This window comes from Mus pahari, chromosome 2 (genome assembly GCF_900095145.1).
Source record: "Mus pahari chromosome 2, PAHARI_EIJ_v1.1, whole genome shotgun sequence".
Taxonomy (NCBI): Eukaryota; Metazoa; Chordata; class Mammalia; order Rodentia; family Muridae; genus Mus; species Mus pahari.
Window position 1 is genome coordinate 135,306,421 of NC_034591.1, and position 19,450 is coordinate 135,325,870.

General features: G+C 38.9%; 1 protein-coding gene across 12 annotated transcripts in view; it reads right to left on the reverse strand.

Annotated features, from left to right (window-relative positions):
- Erc1 (ELKS/RAB6-interacting/CAST family member 1) overlaps positions 1-19,450 on the reverse strand; it is a 295,346-nt gene that overhangs the window by 204,541 nt on the left and 71,355 nt on the right. For 6 of the 12 annotated variants that reach the window (XR_003843178.1, XM_029534684.1, XM_029534689.1 and 3 more), the window contains 4 exons: positions 18,661-18,735; positions 14,145-14,300; positions 12,654-12,737; positions 9,515-9,682 (listed from right to left, as the gene is read on the reverse strand). Coding sequence is in view for 10 of the 12 variants with exons in the window: in XM_029534684.1 (XP_029390544.1) it covers positions 9,515-9,682; positions 12,654-12,737; positions 14,145-14,300; positions 18,661-18,735 (483 nt within the window). In the remaining 2 variants the exon portion in view is untranslated. The remainder of the gene's footprint in view (positions 1-9,514; positions 9,683-12,653; positions 12,738-14,144; positions 14,301-18,660; positions 18,736-19,450) is intronic. The other 6 variants (XR_003843179.1, XM_029534691.1, XM_029534687.1 and 3 more) reach the window with 1 other exon arrangement.

A 19,450-nucleotide genomic window follows, 5' to 3' on the forward strand; every position in this document is an offset into this window, starting at 1 on the left:
ATAAAAAAAAATTTAAACTTTTTATGTAAAACATGTATCTTCTTAAAATATACGAATAGCATAATTGTTTAAAGTATTTCAAATCCTTTAATGACTATGTTTATGTTGGAGTGAGGGGATTAAGTCAAGACTAAATGCACTTTCTATACCTGTAGTTCTTCTCAGTCTTCCCATGCTTCTGCCCTATTATACAGTTCCTCATATTGTGGTGACACCCAACCATAAAATTATTTTTACTGCTACTTTGTAACAGTAACTTTGCTACTGTTAAGAATCATAGTGTAAATGTCTGTGTTTTCTGATGGTCTTAGGTGACTCTGTGAAAGGGTTATTCGACTCCAAAGGAGTCGTGACCCACAGGTTGAGAACCAGTTTTAAAAAACGGACAAAAAGAACTGAATCTTGGGGCTGAAGAGATGGCTCAGCAGTTAAGAGCAGTGGCTCATTATTCCAGAAGGCCCACATGACAGTTTACAGTCATCTGTGACTCCAGTTCCAGAGGATCTAGCACTCTTCTGGCCTCAATGAGCACTTCACACGTGCAATGCACAGACACACATGCAGGTCAAACACTCATACATATAAAATAAAATCTTAAAAAAGGACTATTTTCCAATTACTCACATCACAAACTAAAAAGTTCAATAGGAAAGTGTTAACACCTACTATGGTTATTAAGACTTCCTAACATATAACCGTCAATGAAAGGACAAGCCATAGATGAGGAAAAATATTAGAAATTATCTATTTTATTTCAAATACTTCTGTCTACAAGATACAAACAGCTGTCAAAAACTCAAGAAAGCAATTTGTTATGTGAAAAGATCATCAGGAATCTCCCTGATGGCATTAGATACTTTTCTACTTGCTGTAACAGAATAACAAAACAAGGGAGAAGAGGTTTCTTTTGTCTGAAGTTTGAAAATGGATACAGTTCATTAGGGTAGCAGGAATAAGTGGCTTCTGGTTACACTGTATCTGCTGTATACACTGTGTTGCATCAGAAAAGCAGACAACAGAGAGGGCAAACCACAGGAAAAAATCCCTGAGTGAAAAGCCCTCAAAGGGCACACTGGCACCACCCTAGCACACTCCCAGCAGGAGGATAAGGCCATGTTTGTCCACGTCAATTGAGCACAGGGCTACCTTGTTTGCCAAGCATCAAAGTATGTGTTAAATCTGGTAGGCCACCTTAATAACAACACAGGGTTTTCCTCTACTCATGCAGACAGAAAAGTATCTATCTACTGTGTTTGCAGGAATAGCTCAAAGAAATCTGCAAGGAACAGAGTAAGCAAATAATGACAAAGGACATGAAGCTGATCAACCTTAACATCCATGTGCTCAAATACAGTGTGTTTAAAAAAAAGTTTGTGGGCTGGTGAGATGGCTCAGTGGATAAGAGCACTGATTGCTCTTCCAAAGGTCCCGAGTTCAAATCCCAGCAACCATATGTTGGCTCAAAACCATCTGTAACAAGATCTGATGCCCTCTTCTGGAGTGTCTGAAGTCAGCTACAGTGTACTTACATATAATAAATAAATAAATCTTTAAAAAAAAAGTTTGTATTGCCTTATTATTTTATTGGTTATATTAGCATCAAACATGTAAACTACTTCATTACTGTATGGGTCATAGCTGCTCAAAGGCCATACTAATTTGTCTTACTACCGTTTCAGTCTTACTGTGTGTGCTGTCAAAGTCAGTACTATACTTCTTAACTCTGTTGTTGTACTGACCTAATAGGCAAAAGCACAGAACCCTGTTTTTGTGCAACTGAGTTTGACAGTGTATTCTAACTTCAGCTCACTGTCAAAGTCCTTACACACCTCACACCCCAACACCTGTCTCATTTGCTTGGATACTTGGTCCCTACATGGTGGCTGTTTTGGGAAGGCTACAAAAACTGTGGGACACAGAGACTCCTTGAACCTGAGCTTTCTGCTTGTCACTACTACAATGCAACCAACCACCATTACTATCTGCCGCCATGGACCTTGAAGCTTCAATCACCATGCACACCTTTGAACCAGGAACCAAAAGAAATCCTTTCTTCCTTAAATGTTTTTGTTAAATAGTTGGCCTCAGCTACATGAAACGTAACTAACATATCTCCTCTCTCATTCTTTGTACTGAACTTTAGTCTTCTGCTTTTAGGTCTCCATACTCTCGTATTTCTTGGTGGCTCCTTATTTTTTTCCTGCTCTCAACCAGATAAAGTGAGTACTGTACTGAGTTCCAAACTTATAAACTGCATTTTGATTCTCTAGGTGGGTGTGGTGTGCTAGAAAGGAGTTTCCCAGACGTACATCCTCAGCCCAAACACTCAACATGAGGTTACAGGGACCATTTTCAGTCAAACCACCACAGACCATGTCTCAAAAACGAAGTGGAAAGCAATTGAGAAAGGCACCCAATGTTGCCCTCTGCTGTACATGTGAGCCTGGCACACACACAAACACAAAGTATTTTTAAAGAAGCATTGCTGGTTAGCCAAAGGTGGGTTGTCAAACAAAGCATGTATCTCAACTCTAACACAGAAAGAGTTCTTTACTTGGACTGAATGCTAAATCTGTGGCCTACCCATGAAAAAAGAGCAACCTTCTCCAACTGCCCGTGAGTGCAGATGAAAATAACACCAGAAATAAAAATCTAAATACATTTTCCTCAAAGGGGGGAAACTACTTATCTGAAGCAGTTAAGATCTGCATTATTTCAATCTATCAATAAAATCTACTCTGTTCCATACACTGAGGTATCATCCAAAAAATAAATCCAGTGATAGGCATAGTGCCATGATTCAGGAACAAGCAGAAATAAAATGGAAAATTTACTGATAATACAGGGTATCAGTGAGAGTGAGAACATGTGTCAAGCAAACATAGTATATTAATAATTCATCTAAGCCTCCTCTATAAAAGTGACAAAATGTGTATCTTACCTAGCTCATGCTATATATGCTATATATGCTATAGCCTCAATCAAATTTTCAGGACCCTGGCAAAGGGTAGACAAATTCTGTGCTAGGATGAACATAAATAAATGCCCTTTGGTCGAGTTTCACAGTGTGGCGGTTTCAGTGAGAAATATCCCCCACAGGTGCATGTATTTGAACATTTACAGTTTGAATCTGAAGGTCTCCCACCGGCACAAGTTTTGAATGCTGATCCCCCAGCTGATGGTACAAGTCTGTGGACCCTTTAAGAGGTAGGTTAAAAAGAAGAGAAGCAGATCTGTAGGGGCAAACATCTGAAGCTATAATGGCCACTGGTTGCTGTCATGTTCAGTTTCACAGCCTGCCACCATGTGAACAGCCTCCACGAGAGTCCTCAAGCTAGAACCAAATCGAGCTGTTCTGCTGTGCCCAGCCCCCCTGCCATCATGGATTCCTCCCTCCTCTGTAGCTGTTTCTATCCATTCCTATGACAGTGACACAACAGCTACAGATACAGAAAACTGGCTCTGAGAATTAGGGCTAACCATGTGGTTCAGGAATCTTTTGAACTGGAGGGGAGAGTTAGAAAAGTCTAGAGATGCAAATCAGGAGAAGCCCTAGAACACTACAAGCAGAACATAATGGGATATTCTAGTAGGAGTCTGGGAAACCAGAATGTGGTCAGTTAAAGACTGCACACAGAAGGCTTCAAATGAGAACACAGATTGTACATGTATTAGCTACTTTGCTGTTGCTTCTATAAACTATCCTGACCAGAAGCAACTTAGAGGAGAAGAGTGTTTATTTTAGTTTGCAATTCTAGAGTGGATACAGTCAGTCCATCATGACAGAGAAGGTATGGTAGCAGGGGTACAAGCCATTCTGGGAATCAACAAACAAGCCTCATGTTATCCATACTCAAGAAACAGAGAAAACATGAAGTGGGCCAAGCTATGAAGCCACAAAGACTGTCCTCAGTGGCATACTTCGTCCCCACAAGGTTCCATAACTTTCTAAGCAGCATCACATAATGTAGACCAAGGGTTCAAACACATGAACTTACAGGGGACACAGTTCATTCAAATCACCATACTACAGAATGGACTAAAGAATATTTGTGCTATGTTCCAGCAAAGGCTTTGTCTACACTTTGCCAGGGTGCTGTAATTTTGATGGAGTCCAAATTCAAAACCAAAAAGCTAATTTATCTCTGGGAAATTGGTTGGCTGTTTTTAAGTCAGGTTTACAGTGAGAATCTGGTCCAAAAAGCAGAACAGAAACTGTGAAAAATGTGCAGTCTGATCAGAAAAGACCAGGAGTTAGGTGTTAAAGAAAAGCCAAGTGATGTGGCAGGACAGTCAGGCTCCCTTAAAGGCACTTCACGACTGTCAAGACCACACCCATCAAAGGCTTCAGAACAGAAATAAAAACGTATTTGAACATCTTCTTTTAAAACTTTGTGTAGCTGGGGTACTTCATTTGCACTGAGCTACCTAAGAAGTATCCTAGCTACCCAGACCCTCAAAAACCACTGAAGTTATAATCCAGTGGGATGTGACTACTGCTCAGGTAACAGCAGAATCTGGTATTAACCACATGGTACTTGTTTTGCAGTATACAAGAGTCATGGAGGCTCCCACCAATATCCTGCTATGATAATGTATAGCAGGGTATGAGTCTCTTCGGGGAGCTATGACAGAATAATGAAGAAACTCTGAAAGTAAACTGAGTTACAATGGAAAAATCAAGACGATGGAGATGTAAGACATTTGTTGAGTAAGATCTATGCGCAAACTAGAGCCAGACCTAGAAAGAGGCTATGTACGGGCATGCAAGGTATTATCTCCAGGCCAACCTGGGCTCAGAACCTATCACCAAATGTTGCTCCAAATGTTGGCTGTGGAGCTATAAGACTTAATATTTGCCTCCCTGGGTTTTGGTCTTGTTTTTGGTCATATCCCTATTTCTTATGTCCCCATTTCTCCATTTTGAAATGGGAATGCTTACTATGGGCCACCTTATGGCAGAAGTATATAACTTCATTTGTTTGGATTTTTGTTTTACATGAACCTGTCTCCATTTATTGGATATTTATTGGAGTTCCCAGTCCAGATATGAAAAAATTTAGTCTTAATTGAATTCTTCAGATGGGAGTTGGTCAGGCAGTCAAGTTGGGGAATAGAGAGTACTCACCTCCCCCCAATACTGGCTCCTCTTCAGTGGTATTTGTCTTCTCATTCATGTTTGAATACCTCGTAAAAAATGCAAGTACCTGGGCTGCCAGCACCACACTGGCCCCAATGATGCTCAATTTCCTCACATTAACGTTCATGGTGTGATGCCAGTTGTACTCTCTATGACATACTCTAAACCTTTCCAAGTAAAATCCCACATAAATATCAAGATTGGCAGCTTTCCCAGCTCAACATCCATCATCCTTCAATTTCTTTTACATCAATGGTATGAATGGCTCACTCCATCTTAGAATTCTGGTGTCCCCAGATGTCCATGGCTTTTCTTTATTTGTTTTTCTGAGTCTCACCATGTAACCTAAACTGACCTTGAACTTCTGTCAGTCCTAATGCCCATTCAGTCAAGAACTAGGACTAGTGGTACAACCACCACACATGGTTTATAAACCTCTCCTTTTGATATTTCAAGGGCTCTTGGCTGATATAACAACTAAGAGAATGCTTTGAGTCTCAGTAAAGACTTTTGGACAATCCTGGAACTGTTAAGACTATGAGAGACTCGAGATTAAACTAAATGTATTCTGTATTATGAGATGGCCAAAAGCTCTGCGGGTGGGGCTGGGGGCATAAGGGGTAGGAGTAGAAGGTTATGGTTTAAGTCTGAAAGAGCTAACCCACATCCCAAGCTAGGAGAAGAATTTTGGGAGGCTTTAGGACCTTTAAGAGGTGAGACCTAGCTAGTAGAAGTAGGGTGCTATGAACATAAGGAGCCTATATTTCATTGCACTCTCCAGATCCTTGTCTAACACATGCTCAAACCACCATGAACTCAACTGCCCCACTGTGCTTTCTCCAACAGAATGAACTAAAACTCTTGAAACCCATGAGCCCAAATAAATCTGTCTATTAATGTTCTTTCTGTTAGGTGCTAGGGCCACAGAGAAACTAAAGCAACTAATGTAGGAGCAAATAAAACAAGTGAAAGCGAATGAAAATGTTATAAGCCCGATAGAGGGGCACACACCATTAATTTCTGCACTCAGGAGGGAGACACAGATGGATCTCTGTTCAAGGCTAGCCTGGTCTACACAGAGAGGTATGGAATAACTAGGGGCTACATAGAAAGACTCTGACTCAAAATAAAATAAAATAAAATAAAATAAGTGTTATAAAAGACTAGGCTTGTAAAGTATTTTAACCTAAAAATTTAAGGACTCTTGCATGTTCAGAAGGAAAATACATACTAAAACATCAACTTTAGCTAATAAAATAAAAAGTAGGTGGTAATGATACATGCCTTGGATTCCAGCACTCAGACAGAGGCAGACAGGTCTCTACAAGTTTGAAGCTAGCCAGTTCCAGAACAGCCAAGGCTACACAAAGAAACCCTGTCTTGAAAAACCTACATACATACATACATACATACATACATAAAGTATTGCAAAAGATCAGTTATTGTAAAGTATTTTTAACCTGTATACTTAAGAGTCTATGTCCAGAAGAGAAATACGTAATAAAACTCAACCCAAAACAACTCAAGAAGTTAGTAATATCAGTATCCTTATTTTAGTAATGAGAATATAGAGGCTTAAAAGAGATTAAAAAAACTCAGATACAGTCACACAGAGGGTTAGCATCAATCCTAGGTCTGACCCCAAACCTCTCTGTTCAAAGTATTTTATTATTTTATAACTTCACATATATATATACAATGCATCTTGATCATATCAACCCAACTTTCCTTTCACACTCTCCTGAGCATGTAACCCACCCTCATTCACACCCTCTTCTTTATTTTTTTAATAATCTATTGAGTTCAATTAGTACCACCTGTCTGAGCATGAGCAACCCTCGCAACAGGCACACCCCTTTCCAACAGCTCTCAATAGCTCTCAGTTAGCAGGAGAGCTTCATGGGCTCCCTCCACATCTGCACTGGGATTACTGACAGGCTTACACCTGTGCAGCTAAATCTCTAGTTTCTTTGGTTTTTTTTTAAGATTTATTTATTTATTTTATGTATATGAATATACCATTGCTCTCTTCAGACACACCAGAAGAGGGCATCAGATCCCATTATAGATGGTTGTGAGCTACCATGTGGTTGTTGGGAATTGAACTCAGCACCTCTGGAAGAGCAGTCAGTGCTCTTAACAGCTGAGCCATCTCTCCAGCCCCTAAATCTCTACTTTTAAACATTATTTCTCTCAAAGTTTGATCACCTCTACAAAGGTCAACAGATTACAAGAGAAATGTATAGAATAGAAGCAATTTCTTTTTTTTAATTTTTTTATTAGATATTTTCTTCATTTACATTTCAAATGCTATCCCAAAAGTCCCCCATACCCTCCCCCCACCCTACTCCCCTCCCCCACTCACTCCAACTTCTTGGCCCTGGCATTCCCCTGTACTGGGGCATATAAAGTTTGTAAGACCAAGGGGCCTCTCTTCCCAATCATGGCCGACTAGGCCATCTTCTGCTACATATGCAGCTATAGACACAAGCTCTGGGGGTACTGGTTAGTTCATATTGTTGTTCCACCTACAGGGTTGCAGACCCCTTCAGCTCCTTGGGTAATTTCTCTAGCTCCTCCATTGGGGGGCCCTGTGTTCCATCCTATAGTTGACTGTGAGCATCCACTTCTGTATTTGCCAGACACTGGCATAGCCTCACAAGAGACAGCTATATCATGGCAATTTCAATAATATTGTACAAGCTGGACAACAAAAGTCTTTACTGTAAATTGCCAAAAGATAGGACAAGGGGCTACCAAAAAGATCTTTCCACAGATCAATATTTTCCGTGAAGAATTTTTCACTGAGGAGCTGGGAGGTAGCTCACTCATTAACGTTGTTTGTGAAAGCATGAGGATCTGAATTAGATCCCAAAATGCATTTGTAATCCACTGAAGAAATGGAGGTAAGAAGATCCCGGATTTGCTGGTCAGTTAGCCTAGCCTCATCAGCAAGCACCCAGGGCAGGTGAGCTAGCCTCCAATTACCAAGGTAAATGGCACCTGAGGAACAACACCTCAAGCTGGCCTCTGCCTCCACATACGTTCACACACACAAACATACCCACATGAATACATATTACACATGAGCATATGAGGAACTTTAAAATTTTAAAAAGCTCCACCATGATCCCTGTTCTTTTTCCTGTGTTTAATTCACTGGTTGCCACATCAGATCAAACTGCTGCAATAAAGAGGACAAAATCAATTAAAAGTAAAATATAAAATAACAGCTTTCAAAGAATTGGTACAAACTGCCTTTTATTGGTCTCTAATAAAAGGAAGTTGCTAGGGGAAAAACTGTTCTTAATTTGAAAGTAAGTGCTATTAAATACACACATTACATTCTTAAAATCCCCCAAATTCATAAAGAAATTAACTTTTACACCCTTAACAGTCAGGATGAGATGGCTGTATTCAAACAATTGTCCTAGTAATTTACAGAGGTAATAACTGAGGCTCGGCTACTCCTACTCTGCACAGAGGCAAATATATAACCATTCAAGAGGGATAAGACAGCCTTTATCACCCATGGTAGAAGGAACCAATCACAAGCCCATCTGTGTAAGACTCAGCTAATAAGACATTATTCAAGCTGAATACACAGGAAAGAGAGGATTGACAGAGAAGAAATGTTATTTACCAGACCATGACAAGCTTTTAAATGTTTGCACTGGCATCAACCAACTGCTTGATCCCAGCGGCTTGGATCCCAGGCTAACAGTAGCAAATTGGAAGTGAGGCTTACCTTTAAGACAATGGCACCAAGTTCTGAACTTTTTATGTCAATGAATACTCAAGTTACCAAAATAAAAACCCTCTTTATAAATGAAGAACTGAAGGCAATATTTTCTAAACTATTTCATATTGCAATTCTTTAAGGATATCTAGATTCAGCCCAATAAAACTATGAAAGAGAAGAACTTCTTAAAAAACCATGACACAAGAGCTGGCAAGATGACTCCCAAGGTAGAAGTGCTAGTATGAACACTTGATTATGGTGGCAGGATATATATATATACACACACATATATATATACATATATAATTCATATAGTCCTGATTTACCATGGATAAGAATTACTGCTTCCAAAGAAAAGAAAAAAAAAAACAAGAATTACTGCTTCCAATTCTAAATGAATCAGATATATTACTTGTAATATCTTCTTATTTGAATAATTTAAAAGTTTAAAGTACAGCTATGGTATAAATCCAAGAACAAAAATTGTAAAGAAATAACATGTTTTAATTAGATATAACAGAAAATGTTGTTTTATTACAATAAATGATCACACAACTCAAAACATAACAAACATATAACAAGATGAAACAAGGAATGGACTGGATTCTATACAAATCACAAAAACTCTTTACCTCAGTCTGCAGGATGGCAGCCCTTTGTTCCTTAGCAGTGAGGGACTCTTTCAGCACCTCAATATGTTGCTTACTGTCTGAGAATTGGTTCGTGAGAGTTTCTAGCTTTGTTTGTAAGGCTAGTAATTCTGTGTCCTTTCTGGACAATTCCTGTTTCACCTGGCCAATCTGGAAAACAAAAGATAACACTGTGAGGAAGAAAGAAATTACACAACTACCTCTGAGCTGGACCTTCTGGCAGATTTATGGCATAGAATAGGAAATTAAATGCAACATTAACTCTATAAGGTAGAGATGGGGAGTACTTTAGTGGTAAAGCATGTGTCTACCAGTCCTGAGCTCCCAGGAACATCAAATAGCAAATAAAAAAGATAGGACAATACTAATTTTTTGCACCATCTAATACTGGATGCTCCTTACCAAAAACTAAGCTTATTCAACAAACAAATTCTTAATCTTCATTTATTGTTTCAAAATAGTTTCTGAACCCCCTTAGGGTAGTTCTCAACCATCCTAATGCCATGACCCTTTAATTTAGTTCCTCATGTCATAGTGACCCCCAATCATAAAATTGTTTTCATGGGCTGGTGAGATGGCTCAGCAGGTAAGAGCACACGACTGCTCTTCCGAAGGTCCTGAGTTCAAATCCCAGCAACCACATGGTGGCTCATAACCACCTGTAACGAGATCTGGCGCCCTCTTCTGGAGTGTCTGAAGACAGCTACAGTGTACTTACATATAATAAATAAATAAATCTTTAAAAAAAAAATTGTTTTCATTGCTACTTAATAGTTATAATTCTGCTGCTAAGTAGTGTCTCAGTTCCTTAGACCATGGGAAAGGTGGTTTTCCAATGGCTGCAACCCACAGGTTGAGGACCACTGCCTTAGTGGGAAGAGATGAAGGAGGAAATTGTAGTTCAGCCAGACCAGGCAGCATTCATCACCTAAACACCGCTTCATTTTGTCAAGCTTCCATCTCCAGAACAGGATGGGTCCCAGGCAGGATTAGTGTGGACATGAAGCATGAGGGGGAAAGCAACTTCCTATTTTTACTGCTAGTAAGTTCAAATCTTAGTTTTACACTTCTGTTATTCTTTTTCAAGCAAGTTTCATGAAATCTTTATGCTAAAATGTTAGGTTGGGTGTGGCAGTGCACACCTTTACTCCAGGCAGAGCTGTTGGATCTCTTTTGAGTTCCAAGCCAACCTCTGTAGAGAGTGAGGCCCTGTATCATGAAAATAGGAGAAAAATTAGCTGCTTTCTTTCAGTGTGAAGGCATTAGAGAGATATTTTCTTTTTCTTTTCTGTTTTTTAAAATCACCTATTTATCAACTACATGCACATCACAGAACATAAACACTGGAGTTAAATGAAGAATATACACAAGTCGTTTGAAGTTTATCAGTCTGAATGTGTAACTCATATATAAAAAATACAATGCAATCTCCATAGAGCTCTCTTAATACCAACAAATATTTCCTTCTAAGCATTTTCTTTACATCCCTATTCCTTCCAAGCATCTGTGTGAGAGTGAGCAAGTGAGAGAGAACACCCAAGCAAAAGCAAGAGGGCAGGGGTCTTGTGTACCCCAGGCTGGCCCAAACTAAATATGTAACCAAGGCTGGTCTTAAACTCCTGATCTTCTCTCCTAGTCTCCTAATGCTAAGGAGGCTGAGGCAGAATCTCAACTTTGATGACTATCTTACATAACAAGGTCCTTTCTCAAGACCCCAAAGTACACACACTATACACACAGAGAGAGGTTTCACTTTTGCACAAGACTGACATCTCCCTGCTATGTGCGTTATTAAATGAGAAAGAAAACATTTTAAACAGAAGAAAAGCTTAGGTGCACAAATCTTCCTTCTGGAATGCCCAGGGGAGAGCCTGGTGAGAGGCACACGGTGGCACTGAGTCACTGAAGACAGTGGTAACAGCACTTCTCTAGCTAGCAATGGAGAAATTATACCAAAGCATCATATTACTTAGGAATTCAACAACATAATGTAAGAGATACACTTGGCCTGCTGTCTGATAACATATACCTGAGTAATAGTAGCTAAGAAAAAAGGAAGGTATATACCAATTTCTCCTCCAGACAACATATAGTTAACATCATAACCTAAATTAGATCTTTTTCAAACATAGTATTTTACTTTTTAACCTACAATAGAAACTAGGCCATAAATAGACTAACTAGGCCATAAGTGTATTTGTTAATAAATAAACAAAATGTATTTTTAACACTGCATTCCAGTCTACTTCACTCCTTAAGAGTAGTTTTTCCATTCATCTCTGACACTTTGAGGAAGATGCGTATGGACAATACAGACTAGACAGTGAAGAAATTACAAGAAAAACTCTAGAATCAGATTGCTGGTGTCAATCAGACTCCGCCTCTCTCCAGTGGTGGCTTCCTGGACATCATCTGTAAATTAGTGTAAATCACTCCACCAGGTTATAAGATGCTTTTAGTAAGTATATACGTGGAAATTACATTATTACTTATCAAAATGCTTAGAAATGCAGTTTTAAGTTCACTACACAGAAAGCTAAAGCAGATTTAGTAATTTAAAATAAGTTAGCACTCTAGTTCTAAACTATGAGATATCTTTAAATAGGTAATTACTCTCTATACAGCTATCTTAAAGAAAATACCATTTGTTACAAAGTCTCCTAATGAAAACTTATAATGTCTCCATGTAGAACTAAAGCAGTTTATCAAGAATTTCAAATGCAGGTAAGTTGTAGGTGCTGAGCCTAGAGATATTTACACATTCCTGTACCTAAAAAGAATGGAGGGAAAGAGCATTCATATAAATCAATGTATCAATGTATCAATGTCAACAAGAGGATAAGGAAGGAAAGTTTTTAGATACCATCCATAGAGTGGCAAAACAATAAAGAACCAGTGTGTGAGGCTTCCAGAATACATACAATCTCAGTGGGCACAGTGACATGTGGGTCAAACTGGTGAACAAATGTCAGTTAAAAGAGCAGAGCAGGCTGGTTAGTGCTAAGAATGGGCAGAGCTGCCATCCATATAGAGTGAAAGTGTAAGCCACCCAGAAGCCAGAGCCAGCAGGGTCCCACTGTGGGACCACTGCACACAAAGAGGTAAATCTTACTGCAAAGACCTCAGACTGAAGACCAGCCGCTCTCTTTTTCAGCTCCTCCCCTTGAGCATCTTTCGAACTTAGCTCCTCCTTCAGTTGTTCTACCTGTCACGACATTGTTATTGTTTTTCACTCATGTGCCAACTCAGGTCTTCATATTATCTGATTCTGAGCCACAGTGACCTCTGAAATAACAATAACTTACATAAAATAATCAAAGCTGTTCCCCTAACTCAATTTTCAAAGGCATATATTGCCTCTATCTCACAAACTTTTAAAAATTAAACTGGAATATGCTGATCATCAAAAAGGAAGTAAAATATAAATTATGACACAGTGTATTTTGCCCTAAAAGTTGGGGAGAAAATTCATACTAACAAAAACTTGGCTACATAAATTTTTTAGCTTAAAAATTAACATATGACTAGCACATATCATCAATAACAGCCTCGTTAGTAATTGTGGAAAATTCTATAGACATAAACCTGATAACAGACACTACAACAAGAAGCCTGACCAGGGCAGGGAGTCACACCTGTGTTATTCTTCGACAGTCAAGTATGGGGATGTTTTGGCTTTCAGTTCCAAAGAACAAAGAACACAGATGCTGTACACATTTGGGAAATGCAGTGAGTAATACTTTTCTAGATAAAATTTCATTGTTAAAATTATTTATTTGTATATTTGCTTATTTTGAGACAGAGTCTCACCATGTAGCCCTGGCTAGCCTGGAACTCACCATGTAGAACAGGCTAACCTCCACGTTGCAGCAGTCCAGCTTTTTCTGTCTACCACGCACTGGGACTGCAGGCCTGTGCCATCATGTCCAGTTTTTTATAATAATTATTTTTAATTAAACCATAATAAATCAAATTCTTCAATTTTCTTTAAATGGTTTATAAAATCAAAGTAAATGACTTTGGATCTAAAGAAAACCTGCAGTGACTGATTTGAAACCACACTGCCAAGCCTCCATGCTGCCTGTCTTACTGTACACGGGCCTGAGGTGCACACATAGGAAGCAACAACCCGGGTACCAAATGAACCCCATTACGGGAGAGCAAAGGCCCTTTACTCTTGGAACTTGTTTAAAAGAAAACCATTTAACTTGTTTTGTTTTTTTGTTTTTTGTTTTTTTAAAATTCTCAGGGGTTTGACTTAAAATACTTCCCCAAAAAAGTAGTCTTCTATAGTAAGAAATGAATGAGCTGTCTTCTACAGGAAGAAAAATTCATCTGAACAAAGTTCCACCAAATCATTTCAGAAGTTCTTACAGAAATGAAAAGTTAAACTGTAACATGTCCTTAGTTCTTACTTAAATAAAAGCTTGCAATAAGTAAATGGAACCAGTAATTCTGACTTTAATTCTAGGACATTTCCACATGGGAGATACAACAACAAAAAACCTTCTTTAAGCCTATTAAATCGTAAAGCAGATCTTTATCATCACTAACATAGAAAAGTATACATAAAATGTTCAAGTGTCTGGGACCTGAAGTATCTGCTCCATACCTTATTTTTCATAAATTTTGAGTGGCTCCTGTACACCTCCATTTGCTTCATCTCTTCCTCCCGCTCTTCACTACTCAAAGCCCCATTTGATTTCAGCATCTGAATTTCCTCTTCCAGGTCTCGGAGCCCACGCTCCATGGAAGAAATTTTTGAATCCTAGGAACAATAGAAGAGTTGAGCATTAAATTATTTACAAAAATTAAAAGTAGATGAATAATTGTGTCTCTCAAAATTCAGAATTTAATAACAGTAACTCTACAGACAAGCTGCTGGGCGCATGTGGGAAGAGGGAGACTCGCCCTCACAGTGACCACACCTCTTTCTTCCTATAGTTACAACCCTTCCATCTCAAGCAGACATAGTTAACCAAAGAGGCAGAAGCAATGGAAAAACAGCTAAAGGATCTTTGTACTTTATGATCAACACATTTCTAGTGGGGTAGGGGGAAACTATAGGTAAAGCATTTTCTAATTCTAACGCTTCACCACTCAGTGATCTTTCGGGGTCATGTTTCTCCCAATAAATAAGAGAAATGAATATAAGTTTTAAAGAATTGTACAATGAAGTTTTAATTATGCATACAATAATAATTATCTAGCATTCCAATTGCAGAAAAGTTCGAGAGTGAATATATCAATGGTTACTTTTTATATTTTAGAAATCTTATTCTCTGTACTTCTGAAATATATTTGAAATATATATAAAATGTTTTCATGGCTCATATCTATAGTCCTGGGTATTAAGAATGAGACAACAATAATCCCAGCACTTGGGAAGCAAAGGCAGGCAGATTTCTGAGTTCAAGACCAGCCTGGTCTACAAAGGGAGTTCCAGGACAGCCAGGGCTATACAGAAAAACCCTGTCTCTAAAAAAAACAAAAAAAAACAAAACAAAAAAAAAAAGAATGAAACAAGAAGATTACCTGATCCCAGGAGCACAGGGATAGCCTAGGCAACATAGTATACCCTCCCATCTCAAAAAATTAGTTAAATAATCAATCACTGTTCTTATAAACTATTAACACGGATATCTTGCATTTTTTTATTCTTAAGTTCTTGATTTGTTTATGACATCTGAATAATCCAACTAACTTCATTTGTGATTATTACAGGAAAAGGTCTTCATGAAATAATTTTGTATGTGTAATTGAACATGCTTAATTTGCCTTAAAGATAGGAGCTTTTAAAAAGTAAGTATAGCTTTATTTTATTTGGAGCTTTAGAGATTTGGGGATGAATTTTAAAACTGACTTCTTTTTTTTTTTTTTTTAAAGATTTATTTATTATATGTAAGTACACTGTAGCTGTCCTCAGACACCCCAGAAGAGGGAGTCAGATCTCATTAAGGATGGTTGTGAGCCACCATGTGGTTGCTGGGATTTGAACTCTGCACCTTTGGAAGAGCAGTCAGGTGCTCTTACCCGCTGAGCCATCTCACCAGCCCACTGACTTCCTTTTTAACTTTACATCAAAGATATCTTGGTTGGCCGTGTTGGCTATTGTAATTCCTGAAGCAGAAAGATAAAACATAAGACAACTTCAACCAGCAATTTTCCAGTTGGGGGAGCTGAGGGGAAAGAGGTATCCTTGCCTTGCCCATAGCCTACATTTCAATTGTACTATCTGAAATTCACTTTTGAGATTAATATAAAATGTACTGCAAGTATCAGGACATGGTCTCTTTAAAAATGACTAAAACACCAGACAAATAGCTGAGAGTCAAATGTAAGTTTTGCTACACCCACATCCAAGAGTAACAAGAGGGAATGATCAGACAGGAAAAGGGAACATATGTCTAGCACAGCTTTGATCGACAAAAGACAACAGAGGTGCAGAGTAAAAGCCCTAGCTCTGTCCATCCACAGTAGACCACCTGTACAGCTTCTACAAGCCTTTACCCAAAGCCTTACTTCTTCTCCATCAATACCAACAACACAGGACAAAACCAACCCCCTATCAAACACACAGCACAAAAACTTCTTTCTAGAAAAGCCAATTACTGCAAGCTGTGAAAACTTCAAGGCAAACATGGCCTGCCCAGGAGAAGATCTACCCATTTACTCTCTGAAATCAGGTTGGACAACTAGTTCTTGTTAGTATACCTAGTTCTAGCATAGGCAAAAGTGGTACCAAGAGGGGGGTTATGAGAGGACAGCTCTCCCAATCAGCTTCTGCAGGTCTATGTGAAAAAACGCAGGTCAATGCATTCCCTGCCACTTTCCCCCTTCACTGTCAGACACTCCTACGGGGTGCTCTAGGATCTACACCTTGAGATATTTACCACATTTCCAATTCCAAAGGTTGTCTCCTATTCCCAAGAAAAACTTGACTTTCCTTACAGAGCTAGTTACCCTGAACGATCTCATTTTGTAACACCAGAGAGCAGCTTCCAAAAACCTGGAAAACACACTTCTGGAGGTGTCTATGAGGGTGTGTATATCCAGAGAAGTGGTTAAGGTGAAGAAGTGGTTAACCTTGAACAGGAGCAGCAGCATCCCATGAGCGAGGGTCCAGAACTAAATTAAAAAGGAGAAGCAAGTGGAGCCAATCCTCCACTCTCTCTGCTTCCTAACTGTAAACAGAGTAACCAGATGCCTCACATGCTCACTGCCTCATCCCACTGGTGAACTACACACTCAAGTCATGATCCAAAATAAACCCATCTTTTATTAAATCACCTTTGCCAGGTATGTTGTTATAGCAATGAGAAAAGTAACCAATGAGAAAAGTAACCAATGCACCATCCACTTGACCCTTGTTGACACAATCGCGTTTTACAATATAAGCCTAGCAAAACTTAAAATATACATACTGCCAATTAACAAAAATCACACACCCCTGATCTGTGAGGAGAAGGAAAAAAAGCTACACATGAGTTCATGTTTTATCCTTAGGCATCAACAGGGATTAGGAAGTAACAAGCACAAACAAACCTATACTGTGTGACTAAGGGAAAGCCATAAAATTAAGTCATCCTAAAGGCCTCCTGTAAGATTATATTCAACCTTGTAATTATATAACTCCAAAGAATGCATAAACTAGTAATTTAAAATTTGTTTGATAAATCCTTAACCCACTGAAAAAATATGCATAATTTGAGCAAAGTTTTATCACTGCAAGCCAAATTTTGTTGTTGCTAGCTAAGGCTACAAAATGAAACTTTGCTTCAAAACATACACACACCACACACACACACACACACACACACACACACACACACACCAAAAGAGGCAGGAGGTATAATACAAATTAAGCCTCTTATAGGCTCTAAAGAAATTAAAGAAAGTAGAGGATAAGTTTTATTTAAATGGGCTTTTTGAGAAAAAAACATGAAGCAGGTATGGTAGTACATGCCTATAATCCTAGCACTGAGAAGGGTAAGTCAGGAAGACCACATGTTCAAACTCAGCCTAGGGCACAGGGAGAGGAAAGGGGGACCATGGATGATGGTTACTTTTAAATACCAACTGACCAAAACCAAGAAGTCACCCTGAAGAGTCTCAATGAGCAATTACGTACATCATCAGCCTGGCATTTGAACATGTCTGTGCAGGGACTGTTGTGCCTGCAGTAACTGAGGTGGGGTGGAGCCTCACCCTTAATGTGGGTGGCTCCAGGTCATGGACTGAGCACTGAACTGTACAAAGCAGAAGAAAGCTAAGTGAGAATCAGCCAGGAGGCACCAAGTCTACAGCTGCTTCTCTCTGCCATTGGCTGTGAGACTATGTGATAGCTGCCTCTACTAATTCCCTGCAATGGTGAACCATAATGTGAAACTGTAAGCTGAACTGTCACAATAAAGGAAACCAGAAGACCATGTGTCTAATAAAAACACTAGCAACATCACCTAACATCAACTGTTTACTATGTGCAAGGTCCTGTTCTAAACATTTTACATGTTAAACTTTCTTTTGTCCTTTTTCTTTCTTTCTCTTTTTGTTTTTTTTGGTTTTTTTTTTTTTTTTTTTTTTTTTTTTGGTTTTTTGAGACAGGGTTTCTCTGTGTAGCCCTGGCTGTCCTGGAACTCTCTTTGTAGACCAGGCTGGCCTCGAACGCAGAAATCTGCCTGCCTCTGCCTCCCAAGTGCTGGGATTAAAGGCGTGAGCCACCACACCTGGCTTCTTTCTTTTTTTTAAAGATTGGAGATATAAAGAGGTTTGGAGGTATAAAGAGGTTAGGAACTTGCTTCATGTGGTATAACTGATAAAATATCTGCTAAACTTTAAATCAAAAAAATTTAACTCAGACAGCAAACTCTTTTAACTCCTGGAGATTCCTAACTCATTACTATCTTTCACTTCTGGAGTTCACTAGACATAAGAGTCTGCATTAATCCTCCAATCATCATAAGATCATTCCAATGTGTTGACATTTGCACTGATAAAGGAAAAAATTAGTTTCCTCTCAGACTCCCAATTGAGCAAAGTACTGTTACCCCCTTCTACACATGCATTAAGGGTCTAACTATTTAAGAGTGAAAGGTGACTCCAAGATTCTTCATGAGATTCCCACTTACCTTCATTTCAATAACAGTTTGCAAGGCTTTTGTCTTGGCAGAATCAGGGGCATTTTCAAATCTCCGGTGCATCTCCTAAACAGAAGCAGAAGAGAGTCAGTGGCTGCCTTTAACACACATGCCTTTTGGCTTCAATTTGTAGCTCTGGCTAACCTGGAGCTCACTATGTATACCTGACTGGTCTTGAACTCACACAAATCCACCAGATTAAGTGCTGGGAATTAAAGATATGTGTCACCATGTCCTTTGTCACAAACCTTACTGGTGGACCAGGGAATCTAGACTGATTTAACATACATCCTGGAGGATCCCTGGCTCTAACTAGCTATTTAAAATTAGACACAGTAATACCAACCACTACTGCAAAAATAAAATCTACCATATCTTACTAGATTGATATATCAATAAGACTTGAAACCAAAAAATACAAATATTCTAAAAAGAGGAATGGGTGGATAGGAAAGATCCTTTTAAAAAGAAGAAATGAAGGCCACTATAACCAGCCTGCACTGCATAGAGGTGTTGAAATTACCTCTGTTGACAACATCTTCTCTACAGCATTTACCTCCAGAGTAACAACCACCTAGTTACCTATGATGAAAACCTCCAGTGGGGCTTCGGGGAGGCAGAAAAAGTCTGTTGTACAAGTTTCTATGTAGTTCAAAATCAGAAAACACTGTAAGACAGCTTCCTTTTTTAATGCAAAGTTTAATAAGTTCAAGATAGGCACATGTCTTTAGTCCCTGAATTCTAAGAGAGATGGGATATTGTAAAAAAAAAAAAAAAAAAA